This window comes from Dermacentor silvarum, chromosome 1 (genome assembly GCF_013339745.2).
Source record: "Dermacentor silvarum isolate Dsil-2018 chromosome 1, BIME_Dsil_1.4, whole genome shotgun sequence".
NCBI lineage: Eukaryota > Metazoa > Arthropoda > Arachnida > Ixodida > Ixodidae > Dermacentor > Dermacentor silvarum.
In genome coordinates, this window is record NC_051154.1 from 172114514 (window position 1) to 172140866 (window position 26353).

The window sequence follows — 26353 nt, forward strand, 5'->3', positions numbered from 1 at the left end:
GCCACGCTGGTCTGCGCCTCCGTGCCTCCGCTGTCAGTTTGGTCTCGTCGCCTGTTTTGGAGTGTTCCTCGCGACATTTTATCATTCGAGGGCGAGATGCAGTCGTCAGCAAAAAATTGGTGCTTCGTGCCTGGATGTGATACTGGGTACAGGAAAACCTCAGAAAAAGTATCTCTCTTCCGTACCCCTGCCTGCAAACAAGCGTTTGCCAAATGGGCTCGAGCAATCCCAAGGGCCGACAAAGCATTGCAGGAGAACTCGGCAGTTCGTTATGTTGGCACCAAAGTTATGTTGAGCACCGCAGCGGCGCACGGCTAGTCTATTACATTGCAGGTTATGTGGCGAGAAGGCGTGTTTTGCCCACACATTGTGAAGACTGCAAAGTACTTCAGAATAACTTCTTCTTGGGCGAGTTGGTGTTTACTGAACATGATACTTAGTAGCGCAAAACTCGAAATAAAAGACAACAGTGAAAGACGAGTCTTTCCTTTCCTCTCGTCTTTCACTGTTGTCTTTTATTTCGAGTTTTGCACTACTAAGTATCATGTTCAGATAACTGCAAAGCAGAATGTATTAGCGATAAAGGCAATATCCCCAGAGAACTTCCATCAGAGGCATCCAAAGAGTGGGACCTTGGGGGCTTTTATATCCCTCGGAATCGTTCTGTAAGCTGGTCAATGCCCTTGAAAACAAACTCACTCGTGCATTCATTGTAACACGCTTGCATGCCAAAGCTGTGGCCGAGATTTTGCAGTCAATTGGTGATATGCCAAAAATTGGTTGCCGAGACCATTCTGCGGCCCTGACAGCATTAGTTATACGTTTTTATTGCCTCACAAGGATTAAATTTTTGCTTAAAGGTGCGAATCAGCAGGGATCCAAGTGAGAAGAAACAGAAAACACTGAAACCTTAATTGTGTGTTGTAATGTTTCCCATTTTGTTTTCCTCACTTGTAAATAAATGATGTCATGACCAGATCTATTGCTTCACTCTCTGCAATCATTATATGAGCGTCAAAATGGCATGCTACATGTCTGCAAGCCAGTTACGCAAGGACAGGGGGGGGGGAGTTAACCCCCCCCCCCATTTTTGTTTAACCCCTTTTCTTTCCTTGCGCCTTTGAGTACTGCAACTAAGATGTAAGACGCGCAATCGTCTGCACACTCGCAAACTTGCGCAAAAAGCGCATTTTTTGACAATTTATCGTGAAAACATTGAAATTAGTGCTGTTTAGTTGGTATTGGCAAACTAGGCAAACTGTCAACCCCCCCCCCCCCCCCCCCCCCCGGCAGAGATCCTGGGTGCGCTACTGCTGCAAGCACAGAAAAAAAAAAATGTGGTTTGTAAATTGTAAATACGTCGAAACGTTATCAGGTAATGTCTGCAGTTTACAGGTCCTACAGCACACATAGGGTGATTGCTGATCTCGAGGACGACGATCGCATTTTCAGGGAGGCGTAATGCAAGGCGCCCGTGTGCCGTATGATGTCAGTGCGCGTTAAAGAACCCGAAGTGGTCAAAATTATTTCTACGCCCCCCACTAGCCCCTAACACCCCGAGCCGCTTCACGAAATGTGCACAGACAAAAGGCATTTGAATCTCGATACGATGCGAACTGGGCCCGTAAAATTTCACAGGAGTAAGCATATGGGCTGACATAACATTGTTTTCATGATAAAGATTTATTCTTTGACGCTCGCAGAAAGCGCGCAATATCCGAAACGGGCTCACTTTCACTTCGGTGGTAGAGATGCAACTAACGCGAGGCTGGCCATGCGCTCATTTCGGCTGCGTGCCTTCCCGCGCCTCAGTCAACAGCGTCGCCCTGCGGCATCGGTGTGCTGAGGGGTCACGCTTGCGCCGCCGGTATTCACACCTCCCCTTCTAGCCACCCTAACGGCACTCTTAACCCTTTGTTATATATACATCCCACGTTTCATTCCACGTTCTTGGTGCTGTCGCTCCTTAAGAGAGCTCGCTCTACCACATACAAGCCACTAACTCTATCTATTGAGTATACCACAACATTCTGTATGCACTTTCATAGCGTTTCCGCTAAGCATGCAACAACACAAGTAGCAGTTTTTGTGAGCTACTTTCAAGCAAGAAAAAAATGTCTGGTGAGTAAACCTTGTGTTTCTTGCAGTACAGTCATAAGAAGCCAACAAACAATGATGCCAAGGACAACAAACAATGACACCAAGGACAAGGACATTGGTCATTGTTTGTTGGCTTCCTATGATATGATTAATAAAAATCGGGCCCCTCGGTTCCCTTTCTTCTCGTTCATTGCACTACAGTAACTACTTACAAACAAACTATCAGCTGTAATTTGTGATGTTTAGCATGCATAGATAAACGGAACGTTTTTTACGAAAACCAGTGATTCACCTGTTCCAGGTTAGGCTTAGCGTATAGCTTGCGGGCTGTTCAGTCCGTACTGATTGCTTCTTTTGTTAAAGATAAGAAGAAGGGTCTCACTGCTCAAGGAGCACTTTAATTATTCTAGAGCTTGCCAGAGAACTCTAACAACAGTGATGATGAGCATCGTTTGGAGAACCTTCCGCATCGTTCTCCGGAAACATCGATTCTCCGGAAACACTCACCACCTAAACTTGACAGGTGGTGCTGCTGGTGCTTTACCGGCAAAAAATGTCTGCACGAAGTACATGTGCAATGTGTGCAACTTGCTTCGCACCATTTCACAAAAAAATTTAAACTGCCTCAAGTGGACAGCGGGACATATGAGTGGGATCCCACTTGATCAAAGTGACCTAACTGGACAGTGGGACATATATGTCCCACTTTTTTTTTCGGAATAAAACACTTCTCGGCATTTGGATTGCTTTTTATGGAATCAAGAAGTGATCAATAGCTTGCTAAAAATCTCTTACACAAGATAACAATTGTTTCCTCGTTGCGTCCTACAAAGGGTTAAAGGGAAGCTGAAGAGGTTTTAGAATTGGAATATTTATGGGGGTTTGGAAGGCTGACACAGTATAATTCAAATCCTGCAATTACTTTCTCGATTATGCGGGTAGCAGCGCTGCAATGGGGGTTTAAATTTTCATTGAAGCTCCGCCCTCTTCGCGCGCCGAGCGTAGCGGCCGGCGAAAGACCGGGCGCGAGGTTGAAGTCAATGCAGGGGTCACTTGAGCACTCTATTTGAATCACGCTCCTCGCCGATACCTATGATGACATCACAATCAGCTTCGCCATCAGAGCCTGTTAAACAACCCGCGGCGTCTCCCGCAGACACTGCGGCTTGTTTTTGCTAAATTAAAGCAACTAGCAATGACTTCTGGCCCGTTAAAATATGATTTTCGTATTCAGGAGGTTAAAAACTATAATACTTCGTTGAAAGCTCACTTTTTTTTCAAAAATGCTTCAGCTGCCCTTTAATGCCATGAAATTGTCACGGCCGCCATGTCAACGACCACATCATGTGCGTTATGTTCGAAAAATCTAGTGAGACACCATACAGGGTCCTAAACTTCATTTACCATTTTACATTAGTCATACAGGAGGGCAGCGCTTGGTGCCAGCGCAATTGCTTGCTGCCGCCAGAAAAGCATACGCCATTCCGTTGCCTAAGCAACTCGCACACGGCGCTGTGGAACGTATTGAAAATAGACAACAGTCCACGAAAGACACATCAGTATGATCCAGGCTCAATTAGAGAGGTCTCGCTTGGTTAACTGCGGAGGTAACTGCAGCTGCTGGTCCATGCCATGCCGCTTTTGAAGGTGGAGAGAAACGGTGCTTGAGGACTTAGTTTTATTTTTGAAAGCCCAAGCAAATCTTTCAGCGCAGAGTGGGCTCAGATTTCTCACATTTTGCTGAAATGTAGCAGGATATAGCAGAGTTCGGCTCTTGGTACAGTTCGGCGCAATTGGCATAGCAGTAGCATCACTGGTGTATGGCGTGGCACGGCTACTGATTTGATTTTGCTGTTCTTGCTGTAATTGTGTGCCCTCACCGCAACATTAAGTTCCTAGTCATTTCACGCACAATAACCAAGCACCACGGGGCACAACCTGTAACCTCAAAGTGAACAAGAGAACGATGGTGTCTGTGTGTACAAGCAAGGGGCACTCTAGATCTGAGTACAGTGAAGCAGCTAGCATCTATGTGATCAAGCATTGCTTGAACTCTGTCATGGGACCAAGATTGTTATATTTACATGCAATAGCAAATTAAAGACAAACAAAAATTAACATTTCAGTTCTATATTAAGCACTGTGGGAAAGAGAGTACTCACTTCAACTGCCAAGGGAGATTGCCAAACTCCCTTCCCCAAAAGCTCCATTAAACTCTCTCAGGGCAAGGACGGCCGTGTGACACGGGTGTTAGAAACTTAAATGCCACTCACATTTTCTAGTACACGAGAGCATCTGTCAATCTTCTTCAGCTTCTCCAGCTCGAAGTCCGATGGATTTTCCAAGAATGTGATTCCTTCTCCAAAATAACTGAGGCATTCACTCACTAAAATAAAAGACAACAACTGGCATAAGTGAGTGCTGGTAATGTTAGACAAAATGCCATAACAGTAAAGTAGATTAAAATTACAGGTGTGGTCGTAAGAGCTTAGAAGCTTCAACTCTGGCCAACCTGCAGTTTCCCTACCCAAAAAATTATTAAAAATAAAAATGCTTTCAATAGGTAACTAGATTTATTGTTAATTACATTCTTCTCATTTAAAAAAGCCAACATATAATGTTTCAAACAAATTTGCTCTATTTAAAAATGCTGAAAACTGTGATACAGTATTGACCACTTATAACGTAACCGCTTATAGTGCAGGACCGGATATAGTACGGTCTTTTCAGAAAAGACTCCCGTTAATTTTCCCATAGCACTCCATGTATACGCATACTGCTTACAGTGCAGCCACGTGAGACGATATACCGGTACAATACGGCTTCCGCGGGAAAATCTCACTGACAAGGGCGGTAGGAAGCACACTTCTCAACGAAGTGCGCCCATCGATGGGAGAGGAGATCAACGAGGGCAATGCGGAGGAGGAGCATGAGATGTGGAGCATGAGTCCAAGGGCAATAAAATCGTCACCGCGCGCCCTGTGTGTAAGTGAAAGCGAGTGGGGGATGCGCGCCTTCACGGAGAGCGAACGCACAGCAGAGAGGAAACGCGACTTCCATCGTGCGAAAGGCCATGGGGGCTATGAGAGGAAGGAAGGGGGGGAGGCTATGAGAGGGGGCTATGAGAGGAAGGGAGGCTATGAGAGGAAGGGAGGGGGGGGGGGGGGCACGCTGTGCTGCGGCACCAAATGCGTATCTTGCAACCGGGCACAAGGGGAATTGGCTACTCAATCTCCCACGCGAAAGGAGGAATGCGGGAAGGCAGCGCGGGAGGGAAGGGGGGTTCTCCTCTGCCAACAACTGCGCTTGTACTTTGCGCCGGTACGGCTGTCGGTGTTGTTGCGCGCACGGTATCTTGAAAGCGATCTCCACACGGCTCTGACCTTTGTATCCGCTGTGCTTATGCCGCTCAGTTTACGTTGAAGCAATAGACCGCACGAACCTTCGCTCGCTACGGTGGCCGCGTTTCCCCACGCCCCCGTTTTGACAGTGGTTGTCTGCAGTCATCGAGTCTATTCATGTTTGCTTGTGCGCGTTGACACCACGCTTGTTAATTCAGTTAGTAAGCGAATGTTTAAAGTTTACACAGCCCATAAAACTACTGTCCCTACTCCTTATAGCTCTCTACTAATTTGCTATCGCAATTGATGCTTCACCTTTCGGCCGAAACTGAGACATTTTTTTTTTTGTCTGCTTCATGCGAAGATTGTGGGTACTTGAACATTAACCTTTCAACGTTCGTAAATTTAAACAGATGCAAACTCCCAGTCGCACGCTTCGATTCTCGGATACACGCGGCTGCTTTGTCTACATGTTTTGCATACGTGCAGGGCTTGAAAATCGTTTTGGTTATAGTGCAGTACCACTAATAGTGCAGATATTCACGACTCCGGCGACTTACGTTATAAGCGGTCTACCCTGTATATGCTTTAAAACACTATGTTTACAATTTATACATAAGAACTGAAATCTTTAAAAACAAAAATTTAATTCTTGGGTTTTATGTGCCAAAACCCAGATATGATTATGAGGCACGCCGTATTGGGCGACTTTAGATCAATTTTGACCACCTGTGGTTCTGTAGCATGTAACCAATGCACGGTACAGACATTTTTGCATTTCGTCTCCATCGAAATGCGGCCAAAGCAGCCGCAATGTGATCCCACGCCCTCGGGCTTAGCAGCGCAACGCAAAAGCCACTACGCACGCCACCACGGCGGTTAACTGAAATCTCAATAAACAAGAAATCTTTATAAACACACATTAGAAAAGCAGACAAAATTCAAATTTTGCATACTGAATTCATTATGCATTTTCAAGCATTGTGAATTTTCTTACTGTAGCATTCCCACCAAAAAGGGTTGATTTTTTTTAGCACTTATATTCCATTTTAAGAAATTATGATCGCAATGTACAATGTGATACACCAAATTGTATTTTTTTCTCTTTTGTTAAGGCTAACCAATATATTCTAGTCTTACATAAGGCAAATGAAGAGAGGATGACACAGTTACATAGCTTGTGTCATGTCGTCCTCTTTGTAATGTATGTATTTTTTCCACCAAAACTGAACCAGATCTAGCTAGCTCAGTTCAGATTCTGGAGGACCAGCACTTAGGCAAAGCACAATGAAAAACAGGGACATACGCATTGCATTTATACCCGTCTTTGTGCTTTGTCTAAATGCTGGCCCTCCAGAACCTCAACTATGCTACATCAACCAGACCAAGCTTTTTCTATATTTAACGGGACACTAAAGAGAAGAATGATTTCTCCTGCATTAGTAAATTATCCTTCTACAATACCAAAAACACTATTATCATAAGAAGACGCTTGGTAAGCCAGAAAATGTGCACGAATAAATGACTGGTAGTGATGTCACCTTGAAGTTCCTGCACTGAGACATCATGGATTTAGACATCTGCTAGGGTCTAGTTAATTGTTTATCAGTAACTATGCACAACACTGTGTTCTAAAGGCAACACGGCAGAAATGTGAAAAAATATTCAAAATTCGTGACATCACAGACGCATTGACGTTAGGGTTTCAGCAAGGACCTTCATTATCTCTTCTAATAATTTACCACTTATCGCAAAATTAACGAAAATAGAGTTTTCAAAGAATACTTTATCAGTCCAAACTGATTTATTGTCCATTGAACAAGCCCAGATTTTCACTCTCACAATGTAGCTTGTAGGTTGGAATAAAGGCTTTCTTGTGAGTTTTCACTCATTGAAAGTGGACAGTGCAGTAGGTGCCACGAGTTTGTGCTGCACCGTTACCTGCTGCCACAGCTACATATGGTACGTCAAAGCAGTTTCTGGCAAAATAACACATTGTGGGGTTGTTTCCCAATGGCTTCCACCAGTTATCAGTCAGTGAAATGTAGGGGGCATGATGAACACTGAGTGCATTAATCATTTTAATAATGTATTACATGACTGAAGAGGATTCCAAAAGGAAATAATTGACAAGTGTGTACTGCCATCCCAATGTACTTTTATTCAGTAAAAAATTTGCATGGAAACCATTTTTTTCTTCAACTTCTACAAATGATATGACAAGCTGCCAGGAAAATGGACGCAAAACAACTTTTGAAACAGCACGAACTCATGGATCCCCTTCACTGTACGACATAGCAGGATTTTTTCACATGGTTCTACATTAAAGCAAGCTTTTCAAAACCGAGCCAACCTCCCATCATTTACATCCAGATGCAACAAATGAACCCTTTTTACGGACTTATCACATTTGTTATTCAGTCGAGCTTTGTTATAATGAAGTTCCACCTGACTTGGAAGATCTTCATTATGCAGGACTGTCATTATAAACGCACAGGTTGGTATCGGCAGGAAAAAAAACTGTAATTGCATCTATGTGAAAGAAATGCAAGTGTAATGCCTCCCGATGGGCCAGCAAAGGTTCTCCTGTCAATTTTGATGGCTCGTCAGCAGCTTGCCATGCCAATACGTGGCACATGAACGACACAAAATTACCAACACGCCGTGCACTGTCATTAAGAGACACTAAAGAGAAACACAGAATCTGATAAACTATTCCTAAAGAACTCCATTTTGATGGATAAAAATGTAACTAGGTCCGAGCAGGCGGCATCAAAATTCGTTACGTTACGGTGAGCTGGTGCTAGAATTTCAAGGCAGCATCGCCACCGTCTCATCTTGCATCTTTTCTGGCTGACCAAGCGTCTTATAGCTTTTTTGATATTGTAGAAGGGTAACTTAATAACACAGCTCAAATAATTTTTCTCTTTGGTGTCCCTTTAATACGCGACCGTACGATTGATGTGATGACACGGGATTGCAGAGTTTATTTGACAGCTGCAGGTCAGCCAAGCCAAGTCATTGGCCAAAATGCACTCATGCGCTCACGATGTGCCCTTTTAAGTTACTCTTGCCAAGTATTTGACTCTCGTGCTACCAGAATAAGTACAGTACCTTGTGCTGAAGGCTAACAAATATTTCCTACGCACTAACCCATATTTTCTCAAATCTAGCAGTTTCTGTTTTGTTATAGCAGTACAATACTCACTGAAATAAAACATGGCCAACCAAATTTTATATTAACTTTGTTATACTATTCATGTTAGTTATGTCAAGGTTCTACTACAATGGAATGTATCTCGTGTAAACAAAGCGAATTAAAGTTCCACAGGTAAGCAGATTTGCAAATGACAAACAACCCAAACCAGAAAGGCAGACAAAGTGCCTTACCTGTATTTACAATATGAGTCAGTCCACCTTGTAACCGCAACTCTTCTTTGAACCACTCTCCCGCTCGCCTAGATGTTAAGCTTAGTAGAGTCTCAAGTGCTAGTGTGCCAGTCTGCAAGACAAAACACACAAAAGAGTGCAGTAATTGTGGTAAGTCTGGCTGCTACATGTTAGAAGGACGAAAAGAATGCGATTTACAAGATTCCAGGCCACACTTGCATATAAAAACAACCAAAAAAAAAATTTGGGAGATCTGTGCAACTTTCAGCAGTTACACACCACAGCCAACAGCTGCTACGCCACTGGCATTGGTGATTACACAGACATCGAAACATTCAGGGCAGAAAATATTTTAAGAGTGAACTACAGTCCCGAGATGCCGCCGGCAGGATTTCTCAGGCCAACCCTTCACTGCACTTGCTTGCTCCTGAAATAGTGGCCCTTACCCACTATAGGGATGGACCACCAACAATTCTTCTGCAACTGCTGATAAATTGTGCTTCTTTCGCTTTCCTTGTCTCACCTCAACATTGGTTTACATAAAATTGCCTCCTGTATTGTGGCACAAGCTACAGTGCGTGCCCTGTGAACCATTGCTGCTTTTAAGAGGAAGCTTTAGCTCAGGGCCAACTCCGATTTCCCTATTCAAATATACGTAAAATACAAAAATGCTTCTATGAGCTGCTGGACCGATTTGAATGAAATTTGCTGCACCTGAGAAAGTTATATTCTGGTGAGTCAAGGAAACAAAATTTTGATTTGGGACCTGTAATATTTTACAAAAATTGACAGAAATTGGTACGTTTAAAAAAAACTTGAAGCCCAAAGTTTACAAATTTGTAACACCCCATCAAAAGCAGATATCACAGTTCTGTAAACTGTATCTGTAAGAGCATCTAAAACTAGACAAATTTAGTATATAAATTTACAGCTTAAGTGAAATTGTTACCATGTGTATGAGGGTTTTGTAGAAGTGAGTAGTGGTATATTTCAGCGTGGTGTATCATTCTTCAATTTTGTCTGCTTTTGGTGTGTTGGTAAGCACAGTTTACAGAATCATGCTTTCATTTTCTGCTTCAGAGTTACTGTGTTGAAAAGTTGATCCTCGAGTTTTCTAAATCTTGTTATTTTCACCAATTTTTGTTTAAAAAATGGACGGCCTAAATAAAAATCTGCTTCTTAGAGTCATAAGTCTTCATCTTTTCGTTTTAAATGCCACAAACCTTATCAAAATCACTACAGTGGCTGTTGAGAAAAACAATTTCTCTGTTACCATGTATTTAGACAGGAGCACCCAAGCTAAATCTTCCTCTTAACCCTGCCACTTCATCAATGTTGTCATGGTGAAGTTGGATGAACTTCAATTTTTTTAAGGGCCCCAGGTTCGATACTGATTGTAGCACCTTCTTTCTTTCGAACCCTTTTTTATTACGAATGAGGCATGGCTGGACAGCTGCAGCATTGAGTGAAGCAACAAAACTTAAGTCAAAAGCATGCTTCTGCTTTGTAGTCATGTTAAGATGTTGACAATAATTTCTTGTGGACATCTAGTCTTGGGACGGGAGACAGCTGTACAGCTATGGCACGAAGAGCGGCACCAACAGCTGTTAATTGTACAATAAAGCAAAACAGCACATCGTTTTCTTGAATGAAAAAATAATACATGAATAAGGTTCAAGTAAAAAAAAATTGCTTTATCAACAAAGTACACAGAACACAAGAGCAACCTGCTCATAACTCACTTGCATGAAATCCTGCAAAAATCCTCCCCAGAGTATGAACACCCTGAACGACTATATAAGCTAGCAAGACACCTTAGACCTCGATGGAAGTGATGTATGGTAGTATTCCATGTAAAATTGGAGGTTGCATATGTCCCACACAAATGTTGGAGTGTGCCAATATGAAATCTGAATACAAATCGAATATAGATACTACCTAGCGCCAAACATTGGATAATGAAGATGCACTTATTTACAGCTTTTTAACTTTTAACATGTTGAAACATCACAATTATTTTGACAACAAATTACGGTAAAACCTTGTTCATTTGATCCTAGTCCACTAAGAAAATCTAAATTCACATTTGCCATCAATAGTATCCTGCAAGCACGTGCATTATTCTATGACATACAACATTTTAACTTGGAGACATTGGGCAACACGTCAGTTATTATACGGTGTCCTTGTCCCGTGACAAGCCCTGGAATGTGGCAAGAGCAAAGGTGAGGACAAGTGAACAAAGCAAAAGTGGTGTTAGTGTCAAACTGTAACAAAGCAGCAGAATGTGCCAGCAGAATGTGCATCTATGACCATCAATTCGAAAGGCAGCATGAGAACATTTCCCATTTCCAAGGCACTACTGTGTCTTGGAGATTCCCGACGTCAGTCACCGACATATGACAAATACAACGCAGCCCAAATACAACCCAAATCATTGCACGGCTGTCATTGCACCACATTTAGCTCTTTTCACATGTGCATGCAAAGTTTGGCGAATGGATAAAATCACTTATGTGCACAATGCACGAAATTTATAAACACCTGAAGAAAAGGTGTAAAGGTAGCCCGCACCCGGCTATAGCTGCGCCTATATGTCTGCACCACTGCATCGGCTGCACACTCCTGGAGAACACAGTGCTTCCTAAGATGGACCCCATGTTTGATTGCCATTTTGTGCAGATCCTTACTCCTGCCCATCACACTGCCCCTTCTAGCCATCATAGCGAGAGAGATGTGCGATAAGATAAGAAAGAAGTGCTGCTAGTGTATGGCCACCGTGTGCACGGCGGTGAGAAAGACCAGTGTAGCGCGACCGCGTATTCGATGCAGGAATATTGAACTGCCGCAGTGAACGAGTGCGGAACCCGGCGGAAAGCAATATGCTGGGTGCGCAAGTGTCATTATTTTTGGTTTTGGAGATGAATTTAGTTCGTTATATCTATTGGCAGAACAATGTTACTATGTTAAACAATGTTTAAGATATGTAGATCTCTATGGACATTTCAAGGGGAATTGCATTTACCCCTTCATTATATCCATTAATTTCAAAACTGGGGAGAAATTACAACAAATGATTGAGGACCTTAACCGAGAAAGTGTAAAAGTGAGGTTGAAGGTTAGTATGCAGAAAACAAAGATAGTGTTCAATAGTCTGGCAAGGGAACAAGAATTCAAGATCGCCAGTCTGCCTCTAGAGTCTGTGCAGGAGTACGTTTATATAGGTCAATTACTCACAAGATACCTTGATCATGAAAAGGTAACTTACAGATGAATAAAAATGGTTTAGCATGCATACGGCAAGCATTATCAAATCCTGACCGGGAGCTTACCACTGTCATTGTACAATCCCACTGTCATTGTACAATCATTGCATTCTACTGGTGCTAACATATGGGGCAGAAACTTGGAGGTTAACAAAGAAGCCCGAGAACAAGTTAAGCACCGCGCAAAGAGTGATGGAACGAAAAATGTTAGGCCTAACGTTAAGAGACAGGAAGAGAGCGGTGGGGATCAAAGAGCCAACGGGGATAGCTAAAATTATAGTAGACATAGAAAAAAATGGAGCTGGGCAGGCCATGTACCATATATACTTGCATAATGATCGCACTCGCGTAATGATCGCACCCCTGAATTATGTCGTCAAAATTCTATTTCTTTTTGTTGCCCGCGTAATGATTGTACCCTGAACTTGCCGCAGCGATATGCCGTGTGCCAAGTCTAGCTGATGATGACCGTGCTTACCATATGTAGAATGCTACGCAAACGACTCTTCAAGACTTAACAAGCAGACTGCACACACCAGGTGCTCAATTTCATTCCCTTCATCACTTTCTGCACTTCAAGAAAAAAAATCTACAACCAAGCTTAAATGAGTCTGAACTATCGAATGTCCGAAAAAAAAACTAATGTACGCAAAAAAGATTATTTTATTTACGTTTTAGGGTCCCTATGCAAGGAAGAAAGTGTCAATTCGTTGCTGCACGCACTTCCACTTACGTGCGACCAAGTATGCCTGTATTTCCGCCAGATTTATGTTGTCGCTGTACACCGATGCAAGGACTGCAAAGGCTCGAGTCAGATCCATACGTGAAGGTCCCCTCCGGAGCACACCATCATTCGAGTTAGGGTCGCTGTTTGACGGTGGGACAACTTGCTCAATTATTTCGTCATTGTTCAGTTCAGCACACGAGAACACCGCGCTGTCAACGTCTGCGAAGTCTTCAAATGTAATGGCGGCAGAAATTGGCACACCGCAGCCTAGCAGGTCATGAATGATGCCTGCATTTGAGCTCGTTGTGGTAGGCGGCAGTTCAGGCTCTTCAGTTACGGAGTAAGGCTCATTCAGACTGCGACTCAAGACTCATTCGGAGTCGGACTGCGATGGACCGTTGGTGCCATTTGACGCAGCCTGTCAATTAACTTCACGAGAAAGACTACTTGGAGCCAGCCGAGCGCTGTCTGAAACGCAAACTAAACAAACAAAATGGGAGAGCGGGCCATGAGCGAGGGTGCCGGAATAGGATGTGATGATCGCGATGTTGATGCGACCTCACAATTCAGGCAAAGCCTCCAAGATCGGCATTTGCAGTTAAAGTCTTCGAGGCGTAGTGCTGCGACCAAGGCAAGGCCTCGGGGATTACTGTCTAGCGTGTAATCTCCGAGGCCATACTTCATGTCTCGTCAAGGTTATCAAAGGAGATAATAGCGGCAGAATCTGTGTATGCTACAGCCCCGGACGGAGTCTGGATAATCGAATGTAGAGCTGGCAGCTGTCCGAAATATCGGTCGTCTTTACACATTAAGTCTGTGGGGCCATTGGCGGTGCCATGAAGCTGTCCGGATTACCAGTGTCCTATTTGTCGGTCGGAGACTGTAGTGCCTACGTAATGTGTGCGTTTGTTACAAAGGTAGCATCACTCAAACTTTATTTTTGGTTATGTTCATGATAGCTAGCATAAGAATTCTGACCAGCAACTTGTATGCATTTTCAGCGCTTTAAATTTTTTTACCAGAAAATTTGCCCCGCGTAATGATCGCATCCCTAAATTTGCGTCATTTTTTTTTTAAAGTGCGATCATTAAATACAGTAAATACAGTAATACGTAGGGTAGATAACTGGTGGACCATCAGAGTTACAAAATGGGCACCAAGGGAAGGAAAGCGCAGTGGTAAGCGCAGTCACAGCAGAAAACTAGGTGGAATGATGAAATTAGGAAATTTGCAGCCGCAAGTTGGAATCAGCCAGCGCAAGACAGGGGTAATTGGAGATTGCAGGGAGAGGCCTTTGTCCTGCAGTGGACATAAAAATAGGCTGATGATGATGATGATCCATTATTTTATTATATCACCCATTTTGTTATAACGAGGTTCAAGTGTATTATCACACCATGTTGTGTGAATGCACACTTGCCGTCAAGTAGCCTTTCTACTTGCAGCATGATGGACGCACTTGCAAGCTGCCATAACAAAAGTGTACGAAGTAGTGCAAAATCGTGCACACAGCCACAGGTTAGAAACAAAGGCAAAAGCTACATCTGCTACTACTGCACGCATAACAATTACAATGAACAATGCTCAAAGCCTTGTTAGGGAAAAAACAAACAAAAGTTAGTGTTTTGCATCACAAATGAGCTACGGAATATTTGGTAATGAACACACTTTTTTCCTGAAAAAGCGAAGCAAAGTTGGAGGTGCGTGTATTTATTATGTGGGATAAATTTTATGGTAACTTTTTTTGAAAGAACAAAATTGAAAAGTAAGACATTCAACGATTTAAAAATTGAATGGATAACTTACCTTTGCAGTAAACATACATATTCACTATTTGCTAACCGCGAGAACTTGTTTATTGCACTTTACTCTGCACCAGAATCAGCAAACCTGTCGCACAGGTCACTGGCCGCTTCTTCCACATTATGGTCCAACCACAGCTCATCCTCACTGCCGTCCAGCACATTTGTGATGCCAGTCAATTTTAAACTTTTTGCGATCAAGTCAGTTGGCAGCGAGTGCCATACATCTAAAATCTAGAAACACACCAACTCGATGGGAGGCCTCTTAAAGGGCCCCTCACCAGGTCACATAGAATATTTTAGTTATAGACTGGAAGTTGTTACGTGTCCTCTAGGGAGTATTCAATCGCAACAATTTTTCAAATTAGTTCATTAATAGCCGAGATAGAAATATTTCAAGTGCCACAAACCCATGATTTCAGGAGGCAGGCGAACGTTACCACCAACATAGACAATCTCTCACACTTGCCCCCGTCTAGCATCCGCAAGCGAAATTCCTTCCCAAAGTTCTCCCATACCGAAGCTGGAGGATCGTGTGGCGCATACGTCAGGGGGCCCCGCCTTATTTTTTTTTCTCGCTTTTTTTTGCTGCGCGGCGCACTTCTGGTGACAGTTTCGTGCGCGAGCTGTTGAGTTTGTCTCGTTTCGCGCGGCGCACAATTTTGCATGCTAGAAACTGTAGTGTCACACATGATTCTCGAATAATACCCTATTTTAGCTTTCCTTTTGTAGCAGCTAATAAAAGTACAAAAGCGCACTATTTAATTGCAAGCAAAATTAATTCACCATAGTGGCATAAGAGCCACATGTTAAACGAACACCTATGGTCACGTAACCACTAAGTGAGTCATGTAATTATCGCAATTATCATAATGCAGTTATCGTAATATAAAGTGCGTGACTCGATATTATATGAGTGCATGCTTACGACTCTTTTTTCTACTACTGTGTGATGTTTACATCAGCTTGTTTATGTTTCATGGTATCACAGAGATTGCAGAGTGATCAACACATTGTGACAAGTCACTAAAGTGCAGCATTCACGTGTCGCTGCTACCACTTCATTTGTTTAAAACAAAAAACATGGAGTGATAATAAAATTAATATGCTTATAGCGTGCAGAGAGGGCAACACTTGCACATCGCACGCGATTTGGGCATTCGCTGATCTTACCACAGGGCAAAGACGACATCACAGCAAGGCTAAATGCTTTGGTACGCCGTCACAAAATGCAGACCAGCCTTTACAACTATGCTATAGCCACGGAAGAAGCGGCCTCTAAAGATATTACCGCCGTACACACGCAAGTAAACACGGCCAGGCGTAGCAGACGAATCGCAGCGCAATCCACACTATCCATGGTTCAGCCAATGTCTGCCAGGCAGTGACTGCCTGGCAGACACTGGCTCACGGCCAATAGTCTTCCTCTTGAAGATAACATATGGCGGCAGCTTCCGGCTGTTAGCCATTTTCGCAAGCATCACCATGAAGCACTGCTTTTCGGCAGCTGTTGTTTTGACAAGCATGCTGTGTGTGCCTCTATCCGCGAGCGTTCTGGTCATTGGCATGTCGAATTTTGTCAGCATCTGACTGGCATTTCTGGTTCGTAAGAGGATAAAAATACTCTCTGTCCCACCGCAGGTGTATCACAAACCTGTGAAAAACAAGGATCTTCTCCTTGAAGCAAGAATGCAGTCATTGGCAAAGCGATGTGCGCCTTCTCAAACGCAGTCTGTTGCATTGCATGAACCATGAGCCACCCTTTGTAGCTGTAAAATCCATGGACGTTAAGCCATGCTTTCTTGCCATGGCTCTTACGTGCGTCCTGGTCATTTGTGTGAAATGGCACAAGCTTCCTTTCGCAGGTTCCCGACATTGAGGACTTTATCCACATGAGGAAACTTTTGGTTTTCGGCCCCCGGAAGGCACGACACGTACGATTCGTAGCAAGCAGCTTGTCGTGCTGCTTCCAGCAGTAGCTCACATCAACATTGAAATGCCTTGCAGCAGCACGATTCCCACTCTTTCAGTCCTTTTGTTCGGGCGACCAGAAGCACAAAGGTGTAGCAATTGACATCAAGAGGCATCACGTCACACCCAAAACACAAGACGTGAGTTATGCACCAAAATTGTTGTCGACGTAGGGTTGAGTTGTCACATGGCCCATGGCACATGGCAAAACGCAAGACAGAGAGAAAAGGTGAGCAACAGGATATGCTGTCACAGAAGGCTTGCATTCAGGTTTGCATTGCAGTAGTAAAAAATAGGGCTAATGTACAACTCACTGGCTCACTAGCTTCTTGCTGAGCAACTAGGCGCAACTGTCTACACCAGGGGTTCTCAAGCATGTTTGTTCCGGGGAACCCTGCTAAGCTCCATGAAGCGCCACGGAACACCTCCCCCCCCCCCCCCCCGAACTAAAATGTCCAAATTAAACTAATGTCGAATTATCCAGAGTATCAAGAAAACAATAAATGAATGCTTACTACTTCAACACGCTTTTATTTACTGAATACATCAGCAAATCTTGTTTCTATTTTGCACAAAAGCAGTGAGGAAGCTGAAATTCTTGTCATCTCATGACTGATTAAGGGCTAGCAGCGGCGAAGGCCTCGCAACATCCTTCGCAGCGCGGCCGCGATGCGCGTCTTATCTGCAGACACGCTTTTCACTACCGCGCGCATATCCGGTTATTTTTTCGCTAGGGAGCTGGTCGCCAACAAATCGTCCGTCCATCGCGATGTAGCCGGTGTTCTTAATCTGACATTTTTGCACTGAGTCAAAGCGCAACTACTGCTTGCCGCAACCGCTGCTGACGAAACCGCGGCCGTTATCGACACGATCATGGACAGCGGCCTTGTGGTTCAGAGGGCAGGCGGCCGACGCACTCACCAAGTCAAAACGAAACTACCATTTGCTGCAACAAGTATGGACAAATCCGCAGTCGCTATTGATGCGATCATGAATGGCGACTACGCAGTTATGAAGGCACGCAGCCGACGCGCACACAGAGTCAAAACGAAACTACTGTTTGCCGCAACCGCTGCGGACGAAACTGTGGTGGCTATCGACGCGATCACAGATGGCGACTACGCACTTATGGAAGCACGCGGCTAGCCGCCAACGTGTTACGCACGGCGATTAATGCAACAATAAGGGCTTCGAGGGCACAAATAAGCACAAAGCATTCCGGCGTTGCTGTCAGTCACGTATCTCGTACGATTGCTGCTGAGAACCCTAGCAATGCGGACTACGCCGCTTCGTTTTTGGACGCTAGCGCCGTTTTGCTCTTTCGCGGCGCGCATTTGTGGTGCTCTGTACATTTATTTTTTTATTCCTCTGACGTATACGTCAGTGCGCACGCTATCGGCACCTACCCTATCTACAAACGGGAGAAATGCGCATGTTGGTAAGTTACGGCCTCCGAGATTCAAGTGCGAAAGCTTAGGTGCGCTGCCCGTTTTCGGAGGGTGGGTGGCTACAAGCTGCTTGTGGATTTATTTCACAGTTCACGCACTGCCGTTACGCACTGTGATGTGCTTTTTGACACTCGGGCATGGGTAATGGCTGTGAATCGAGCCCACCTCTTGTTCGCCGTTTTAGCCATTTAACTGGCGAGCACGGGACTACGGAAAATTTAACGTCGCTATTGGACAAAACAGAGAGCACATTGTAAAAGGGCATACTGACCACGGCGAAGAGCCATAATGTAAAATTCTGCAACTGCAGCAATTTGAGCCAATCAGAAAGCTTGTAGCAACCCTCTGGGCCAATCAGAGTTGACAAGATGGCGAATTGACACTACGGAGGAATTCGACTGGAATTTTTTACTCTCACGCATGTGTTTGGAGCAAGTGCACTATGCCTGTCACTATGTGTCGGTGCAGCCTGCACAGGAGCAGCGGGCTTGATGACGAAGCAGCTGATGATAAAGCCGTGACGAGGGAGCACTGGCGGCAAGCACGCGGTAAGAACAGGCTGAGCATTACCGCAGTCGCTCTTTCTGCCAGTTCCCGCAGTACCTGGCCAAAATGGCCCTTGTTACGGTTGACGTACGACAGCCCGTTTAAAAGGATTAACCAGAGGTCTCCCCATCGGCTTGGTTGTCGCGGGCGGGACGCAGTAGTTGCTGATCCCGTTGTGTGCAGGTGCGGGGAGGAGATTAAGCCCGCCTTCTACGAAACGTTCTTCCGGAACATCTGGAACGCAGTAGTCTGATCCCTTTGTGTACAGGTGCGGGGACTGGGACGCCCGAGTTGCTGATCCTTTTGTGTGCATGTGCGTGGGAGGCGAATAGGCCCGCCTTCCACGAATAACGTCTTCAGGAGCCTCGGGTTGCCGCCAGCGGAGGCAAGCCCGGGAAACGTCGCCTAGGGGAGCTGTGCACCTTCCGCGAATGACGTTCTTCGGGAACTTCGGGTTGCCACCAGCGGGGACAAGCCAGGGAAACGTCACCTAGGCGAGAGGGAGATGCTGCCGCACCCCCCCAACTGGACTTGCCTGTCACGTGACTGGAGCGAAACCCCGCCTCATTGTTAGAGGGCCCATTTAAGCGGCCCCGCCATGTATTTTGATTCATTCTCTTCTTTGCAATCCTTCAACATGAAATAAACCGTGCAAGTTTCGCACTTAAAATCGTCTCGCCCTGCCTGGTCGCCATGATCTACCGGACGTCTGCAGTCTGCCGGCAGCGCCACGCTACCTAGAAGAGATGCCGGTCGAGGTTGTAGTAACCGGCGCCCCAACAACTGGCGGATCGTGGAAGGATGGAACCGGACATCAACGCGAGCCCCAACAACTGATTGGCAGCGATGGGATGCGCTACCCCGGAGGCCCCAACTTTGGATAACATCTAAGAGAACTTCTCCTCTTGGTCCTGGTGACAACTTCGGAAGGAAGGTGTCAGGATTCATGACTGCATATGGTGAGTGCACGGCTTTTCTTCACTGAGATATCACTAGGCTTTACGTATTTTTGGGAAAGTACAGAGCAGTGATTTTTCTTTAACCGTTGACGGAAGTTTGGAGTACGTCGAGGTTGTTATAGAGTGAAGAGTTAGCAGCACTAAGGGCAGCCATGAACCTGAAGGCACTAAAGAAGCCGGAATTGTTAAACTTGGCCAGAGAGTTGGGCCTCCAAATTGCCGAATCGAAGAGAAAGCCGGAGATCATTGAGGCGATCGAAGCAGTCGGGGCAGACGACGATGAACTTGAGGAATGTTTAGAAAGCATTGAGCATAAGGAGGAAGAACGCAAGCGCCTAGAGGCTAAAGAAGAGCACGAGAGGGAACAGGAACGAAAACGGGAAGAGCACAGGATTCGGATAGAAGAAATTCGACAGAAAATCCAGTCTCTTAGAGGGCAACAGGTACGATCTAGGCTGGGCGTATTTAAAGTAGGCGAAAACTTAAAAAGTTTTCTTGCCCTTTTCGAGAAGGTGTGCGCGGAGGTGCCGCTTGACCGTGAAAATTGGTCCTTCGAACTGTACAACGTGTTTCCCTTTAACGTGTCCTGCATCTTGTCTCGCCTTTCTGATGACGAGTACCGGAATTACGATACAGCTAAGAGAGCTTTATTCCGGCAGCTCGGCATTCCGGTTGAGAGCGATCGGAAAGGTCAAGGGGATGAACAAAGAGTTCCTACTCTTGAGGTAACTGAGCGACAACCCACGGTTAAGGTCGCGTCAGGTAATGGAGAGCACGCGGAGTGCGACGTGGCAGAACCCTCAGAGGTAAAGCACGTAAAGAGCGAGGCCGTCGCCTGTCTACAAACAGGGGCGATTCCGGAAAGCGTTCCTTGCGAGGACGAGGCTGGTTCCAGTTGCCATGAGAAAATTAACGAGGCCCTGGAGACCTGCCTCGTGCCCCTGCATATGGGCGAAAGGCCGGAGTCGTCAAAGGTAGACCTAGATAGCGGGGCGGCCGAGCAAAGTACGGAAATGGCGATTCTAGATCCCACCGGTACAGTTGGGGAGGGCCTCGCTAAGGAAATAGTTTTCAATGATAGCGCAGGTAAATTGGCCCGACAGTGCAGGGAACCGGACATTGCTATGGACTCGAGCTTCGGAGAGAGCGCATTTCAGGCGTCCACCGAAACTGAGTCAGCGGCCATCCCGGAGAGCGCTCCTTGCGGGGACGAGGCTTGTTCCAGCAACCCCAATGGGGTCAATATGGAGCTGGATACGGACCTCGTGCCTCGGCACTTGAGCGGCTCTCGGGTACGGCCGAATGTAGAGCGCGAAGACGTCGCGGAACCAGAGTCAGTGGAGATTCCAAAGAGCGTTTCTTGCGGAGACGTTCCGGAATCGTCAAACGTAGAGCAGAATGTCATGGCGGCCGAGCAGAACGGGAACCCAACGCTCGCGTGTTTCAAGTGCATAACAGAAGACCGCATGGCAGAACAAGAAAACGTTGTCAGACAGGGCCGTCAGAAAAAGAGAGCCAAGTATTCGGCGCATCGAAAACTTGAAAAAGTCGCCACACCGCAGCCCGTAAGACAATGCACCAGGCCATCGCGCCGAACGGGAAAGGGTTTTTTGGGGCGGCTTAGGAAATGGAAGCGTCACCAAAGGCTGATTGCGACAGCAAAGGGCGCGTTTCCGCGAGTAAAGGTGCGGCTGAAATGTTCAGGTTTCAAACTGGTTGAGTATGCGCGTACAAACCCAGCCAGTCAAACAGGCACCGAGGAGGAATGCCTCGCGAAAGCGAGAACAAAGGGAGAAGGGCTATTCTTCCCGCGTTTATGGCCTCCCCTTCGGGGATGAGAGGGCAAGCTGCGAGGACACAGAGTGGCAGGTGTCAGCAGAGGGCTGTGTATGTCTGGCGCCCTTTGTCATCCTCGGCGAAGCGCGAGGGCTTTCGGACTGCGACCCCATCGAGTGCGCATTAGGAACTAATCAATTTGTCACACCGATGAGTAACTTGTTTGTACGAAAACGTGAAGCAATTTTTTTCTTTTATTAGTTTTAAGAAGTCTTGCTTCTGAATTTGCAAGTTAAGTGTTATGCTGCGAATTTCTGTGTCGTACGAGCCAGTTAACACAAAGGAAAGCGTGAAGCTGGTTTCGCAAAGGTGGTGGCTCTTGACCGCGCTGATTTTGTAGTTAAGCATTGAGATTTGGGGTTTGCGAAGGCAGACCTTAGTTTTGTAATTTAATGCTTACAGTATAGGGCTGGTATCAATCTGGCTGGTAGCAATGACCGAAAGAGCAACTTTGTCCCTTTGACCTTTTTCGATCGCTGTCACGGTTTCCGTGGTTCGAAAGTGCGCCTGTGTTTTCTTGTCCAGTGAAGACTTGTGAATCACGTGCCACGAAGGCGAATTCACAGTTTGTAAAGGCGGAGTTAGAGGACGCGGAACACGTTACCGGGAGATGGTCCCGATTCTTTCTATTCATACCGGGTGACATGATTGACAGCGGTTGTAGAGAGTCATTTCGAGAGGGAGGAACAAAGGTGGCTTAGAGCAGCCTGTGTGTGAAGTGGTCGAAAGCTAGCGGCACGCGAAGATGCCTATGGCATATGAAAGAGAACTTGTGCAGTGCTAAAGTGGGCTACTCATAAGCTTAGCCACTAGTTGGCTGGTAGACAATTTAACTAACTGCCCGTTGTGACAACCGCGAAGTCTGTCTTAGATGGTCGCTTACTGCGACGGTGTCGCTCAGTCAAGCATAATTTTCAGTTCCCTCACAACGGGGTAGAAAAATGAACAGGCGGATGTCATCAGCTTTTTGAGTTTATTGGCAGAGCTTGGCTTCGATATTCGCTATAAGAAGGGCAAACTTAAAGACAATGCCGAAGGTCTGAGTCGTTGCCCCTAGAGTGGCGAAAACCTCATGATCACTCTGGTTTCAGCGTGATTTCGACGTTAGTCTCTTTTTTTTTTGTACGTTTTTTTCCACGTAGTTGTAGTTGATCGTTAGCGGATTTAGTAATCCTGTCATAACGCTTTCAGGAAATGGCTGTTTTTAGTGTTCAAGGGGGAGGACGCTCGAAGGGAATGGGAAAGCAGTAGCAGTTTTCTTTTTTTGTAAAGCCTGGTGTGTCTTGGGGGAGAGTGGCCTTGTGCTCGTTTGTTTGTGGTTGTGGGTCCGGCACTGTTCTGCAGTGATTGCGTGCCCAAACAGGAAACGAAAAGTTGCGAGACCTGTTTGCAAGCCCTGTTTCATCGGTCCGGACCAGGGAGAGAAGGCCTACAAGAGCGCCCCGAGAACTGATGAACGACTCCAGGAAATCTGCAAGCTACGAACCAAGGGTTCGTCACTACGGAGAGAAATTCTGCTGCTGAAACGCCGATCCCTCGCCCAGTGGCTGCTGGCCCCTACGCGTCGGGATCTTCTTCCCCCGCCGGAGATGCTGTTACGGTTGACGTACAACAGCCCGTTTAAAAGGATTAACCAGAGGTCTCCCCATCGGCTTGGTTGTCGCGGGCGGGACGCAGTAGTTGCTGATCCCGTTGTGTGCAGGTGCGGGGAGGAGATTAAGCCCGCCTTCTACGAAACGTTCTTCCGGAGCATCTGGAACGCAGTAGTCTGATCCCTTTGTGTACAGGTGCGGGGACTGGGACGCCCGAGTTGCTGATCCTTTTGTGTGCATGTGCGTGGGAGGCGAATAGGCCCGCCTTCCACGAATAACGTCTTCAGGAGCCTCGGGTTGCCGCCAGCGGAGGCAAGCCCGGGAAACGTCGCCTAGGGGAGCTGTCCACCTTCCGCGAATGACGTTCTTCGGGAACTTCGGGTTGCCACCAGCGGGGACAAGCCAGGGAAACGTCACCTAGGCGAGAGGGAGATGCTGCCGCACCCCCCCAACTGGACTTGCCTGTCACCTGACTGGAGCGAAACCCCGCCTCATTGTTAGAGGGCCCATTTAAGCGGCCCCGCCATGTATTTTGATTCATTCTCTTCTTTGCAATCCTTCAACATGAAATAAACCGTGCAAGTTTCGCACTTAAAATCGTCTCGCCCTGCCTGGTCGCCATGATCTACCGGACGTCTGCAGTCTGCCGGCAGCGCCACGCTACCTAGAAGAGATGCCGGTCGAGGTTGTAGTAACCGGCGCCCCAACAACTGGCGGATCGTGGAAGGATGGAACCGGACATCAACGCGAGCCCCAACACTCTGCAGCCAGGGTGCTGAACCGACAAGTTTCCGGGTTTGGTTCAGGTTCAGGTTAAGATCCTGCTCCTTAGCAAGAAATATGATGGTGCAAACTGGTTTGAACTGGTTCATACGGTTTCACGAAGGCTTGGAATTAAGGAGACTGACAAGTTTTAGAAAACAATGTTTTTCAGCCTCACCCCGAACATATTTGAGCAACAGGTAGTTTATTTCTGTTATTTCATGACGCGGGCCGATGTATCTGTGATGTCTTGAATATTATACAAGAAATTGGTACACCATGACCTGAGGCACGCAGACATGCTGCGATTTGTTTTTGAAGGCCACAGTGCCCAATGCATTGAAAACACATTTAATTCCATTTAGTTGCACCTGCGTGCACCTCGCCCGTTGAGGTTGAGGGACCAGTGAGGGATGTTATGATCAGCTCGAAATTCAGTGTCGCGAGTCCGGGCAACATTTCAGCTCACCTGCCGTTGTGGAACTAACTGCCCACCTCTACGAGGGAATGTCACCCCTATGAGCCCTGCCATGTCCTGAGCTGTCCCGGGAAACAAAGCAAGTCACGAAGGGAGGAGGCCATTGATGTAAGAAATCGACAAGAAGACAAAAGACTGCGCCGAACACTCAGCCATTGGGACCTCCATGGGCACACCATGGAGGTCCCAAAACTACAGCATAGCCATTCGATCGTGGAACTGCACAGGACCAAAGCTGGCAATGCAATTGCGGGACTGCGCAAAACCAAAGTTGGGAGTGTGATTATTATTATTAGGGGGAAAACAAAAATTCCAATTTTCAAGAGCAAGGTTGGGGGTGTTTATTACGCGAGCGTATTCAATGCATGAGTATATACAGTACTCAAATACTGCCCATAAATGGTTTTCAAGTCTAATACTGATATTTAATGATATTATATTCAATTAACATTCAAAACATCAAACAATCGCACACACCATGCATATAGAAAAAAAAAACATCGAAATTGGCAGGGCTCTCACATTGACTCTGTTGAGGTTTAGATGCTTGGCATGACCTTTCTGCTGCATCTGTTCACAAAGCTGCTGCACCTTCTCTCGATGTCTCTCAATGAGCTCAGAGGAGGGGCTCCGGGAGGTAGTCAAGCCACCCTCCCCTTGCTGAGGGTCTGACTCAAACAACTGCAGCATCAGAGATAGTGTGGATGCGTCCAGGTCCATAGTAAGACGGTCCTGGCTCAGGACAAAGAACAATGTAGCTGTGCACAGTGACAGGCTCTGTAAAGAGAATGCGGATAGGGCATGAAAGCGCACAAGATGCGTTAATCTTATTGAAAAGCTCAGGAGCAACTTTCTATGGCAATGAAAGAAAGGTTACCAGGGCAGTGCTTCTGCCCATGTAAGATTGCTAATTAGTCTGGATCAGCTTTACACAGCTTAATATATTGACTTCTTAGCCTACAGCCATCTCTGTAGAAAAGTTAAACCTAGCAAAAAATGCCACGCTACTTTTGCTTGTTTTATACAGTAACAAACTAAAGAAAACATTGAATGACAAAAAAATGGCATTTCCTTTTGTTTTTGGTCGCTTTAGGGAAAAAAATTCTTCATTCGAACAGCTTACTTCTTATGATGTGCTGTTTACATGGCGACACATCTGTACTAAGCTTGCCGATGTTAAAAATTGCAATGTAGTACCCAAAAACCTCCCACATTCTGGTCAACTTTGTGGTCATTGCTAGTTGAGAGGAAGCAAGAGCCTTCTGTGCCATTCATCTGTCTTAGTGCAACTCGTTACATGAGAATGAAGGCGAATTCAGGATGAAGCAAGCACGTTCCCTCATGTTGTTTGTAATGTGTACGCATGCTATTTCATATGTACAATCGGTGCGAGCATGGATGCTCGCACGCGGCTGACGCTCCTAGCGAGTCAAAATGAAACTACTGTATGCCGCAATCGCTGCGGAGGAAACTGCGGCCGCTATCGATGTCATCATGGATGGTGACTACGCAATTACGTAAGCCCGCAGCCAACGTGGTGTTGTGCGCAGCGGTAAATGCAAGAATAAAGGCTTTAAAGGCACAAATAAGCACAAAGCATTAAGGCGTTGCTGTCATTCACATACAATTTCCCCTGATGACTATGGCGATGCGGGTTTCGTTTCGGGTGGACGTGAGTGTTGTTTTTTCTCTTCTGCGTCGCACATTTGCGGCGCTCTCGCTTGCCGAGCTCCGAAAGTTGTCTAAATTAACTGATTTGCGGTCAAATACGTTCGAATTAACGAGAGTTTGATTGCACTGAATAATGCATACGCTGGCAGGACCAGAGGGCGAGTCTGAATTATCTGCGGTCGAAACAAGAACTTCTCACTTCTCAAAAATAACTGTAATAGGAACTGTAATAGGGTCTATAATAAAAGTAAAATCTGACGATCGAAAAGGCCAACCTTCCAATAGCAAAAAATCAAGTCAGAGCAGACAGAGCACAGTACTGCCTGCAATTAGGGCGAGCTAGTGTGAAAACAGCAAACACTTTGACCCAGTAAAATTTGTGCAAATCAGTCCAAACCTAACGTAAAATAACTGCTCAACGAATGTGCTCCTGCCCTGTGGCTCCATACATCCAACATGTTTTT

At 45.9% G+C, this 26353-nt stretch overlaps 1 protein-coding gene across 3 annotated transcripts in view; it reads right to left on the reverse strand.

Moving 5' to 3' along the window:
- LOC119436394 (wings apart-like protein homolog) overlaps positions 1-26353 on the reverse strand; it is a 134048-nt gene that overhangs the window by 79821 nt on the left and 27874 nt on the right. For all 3 annotated transcript variants that reach the window (XR_007464048.1, XM_037703233.2, XM_049657467.1), the window contains exons 8-10: positions 24741-24995; positions 8832-8943; positions 4374-4486 (exon numbers count right to left, since the gene is read on the reverse strand). Coding sequence is in view for 2 of the 3 variants with exons in the window: in XM_037703233.2 (XP_037559161.1) it covers positions 4374-4486; positions 8832-8943; positions 24741-24995 (480 nt within the window). In the remaining variant the exon portion in view is untranslated. The remainder of the gene's footprint in view (positions 1-4373; positions 4487-8831; positions 8944-24740; positions 24996-26353) is intronic.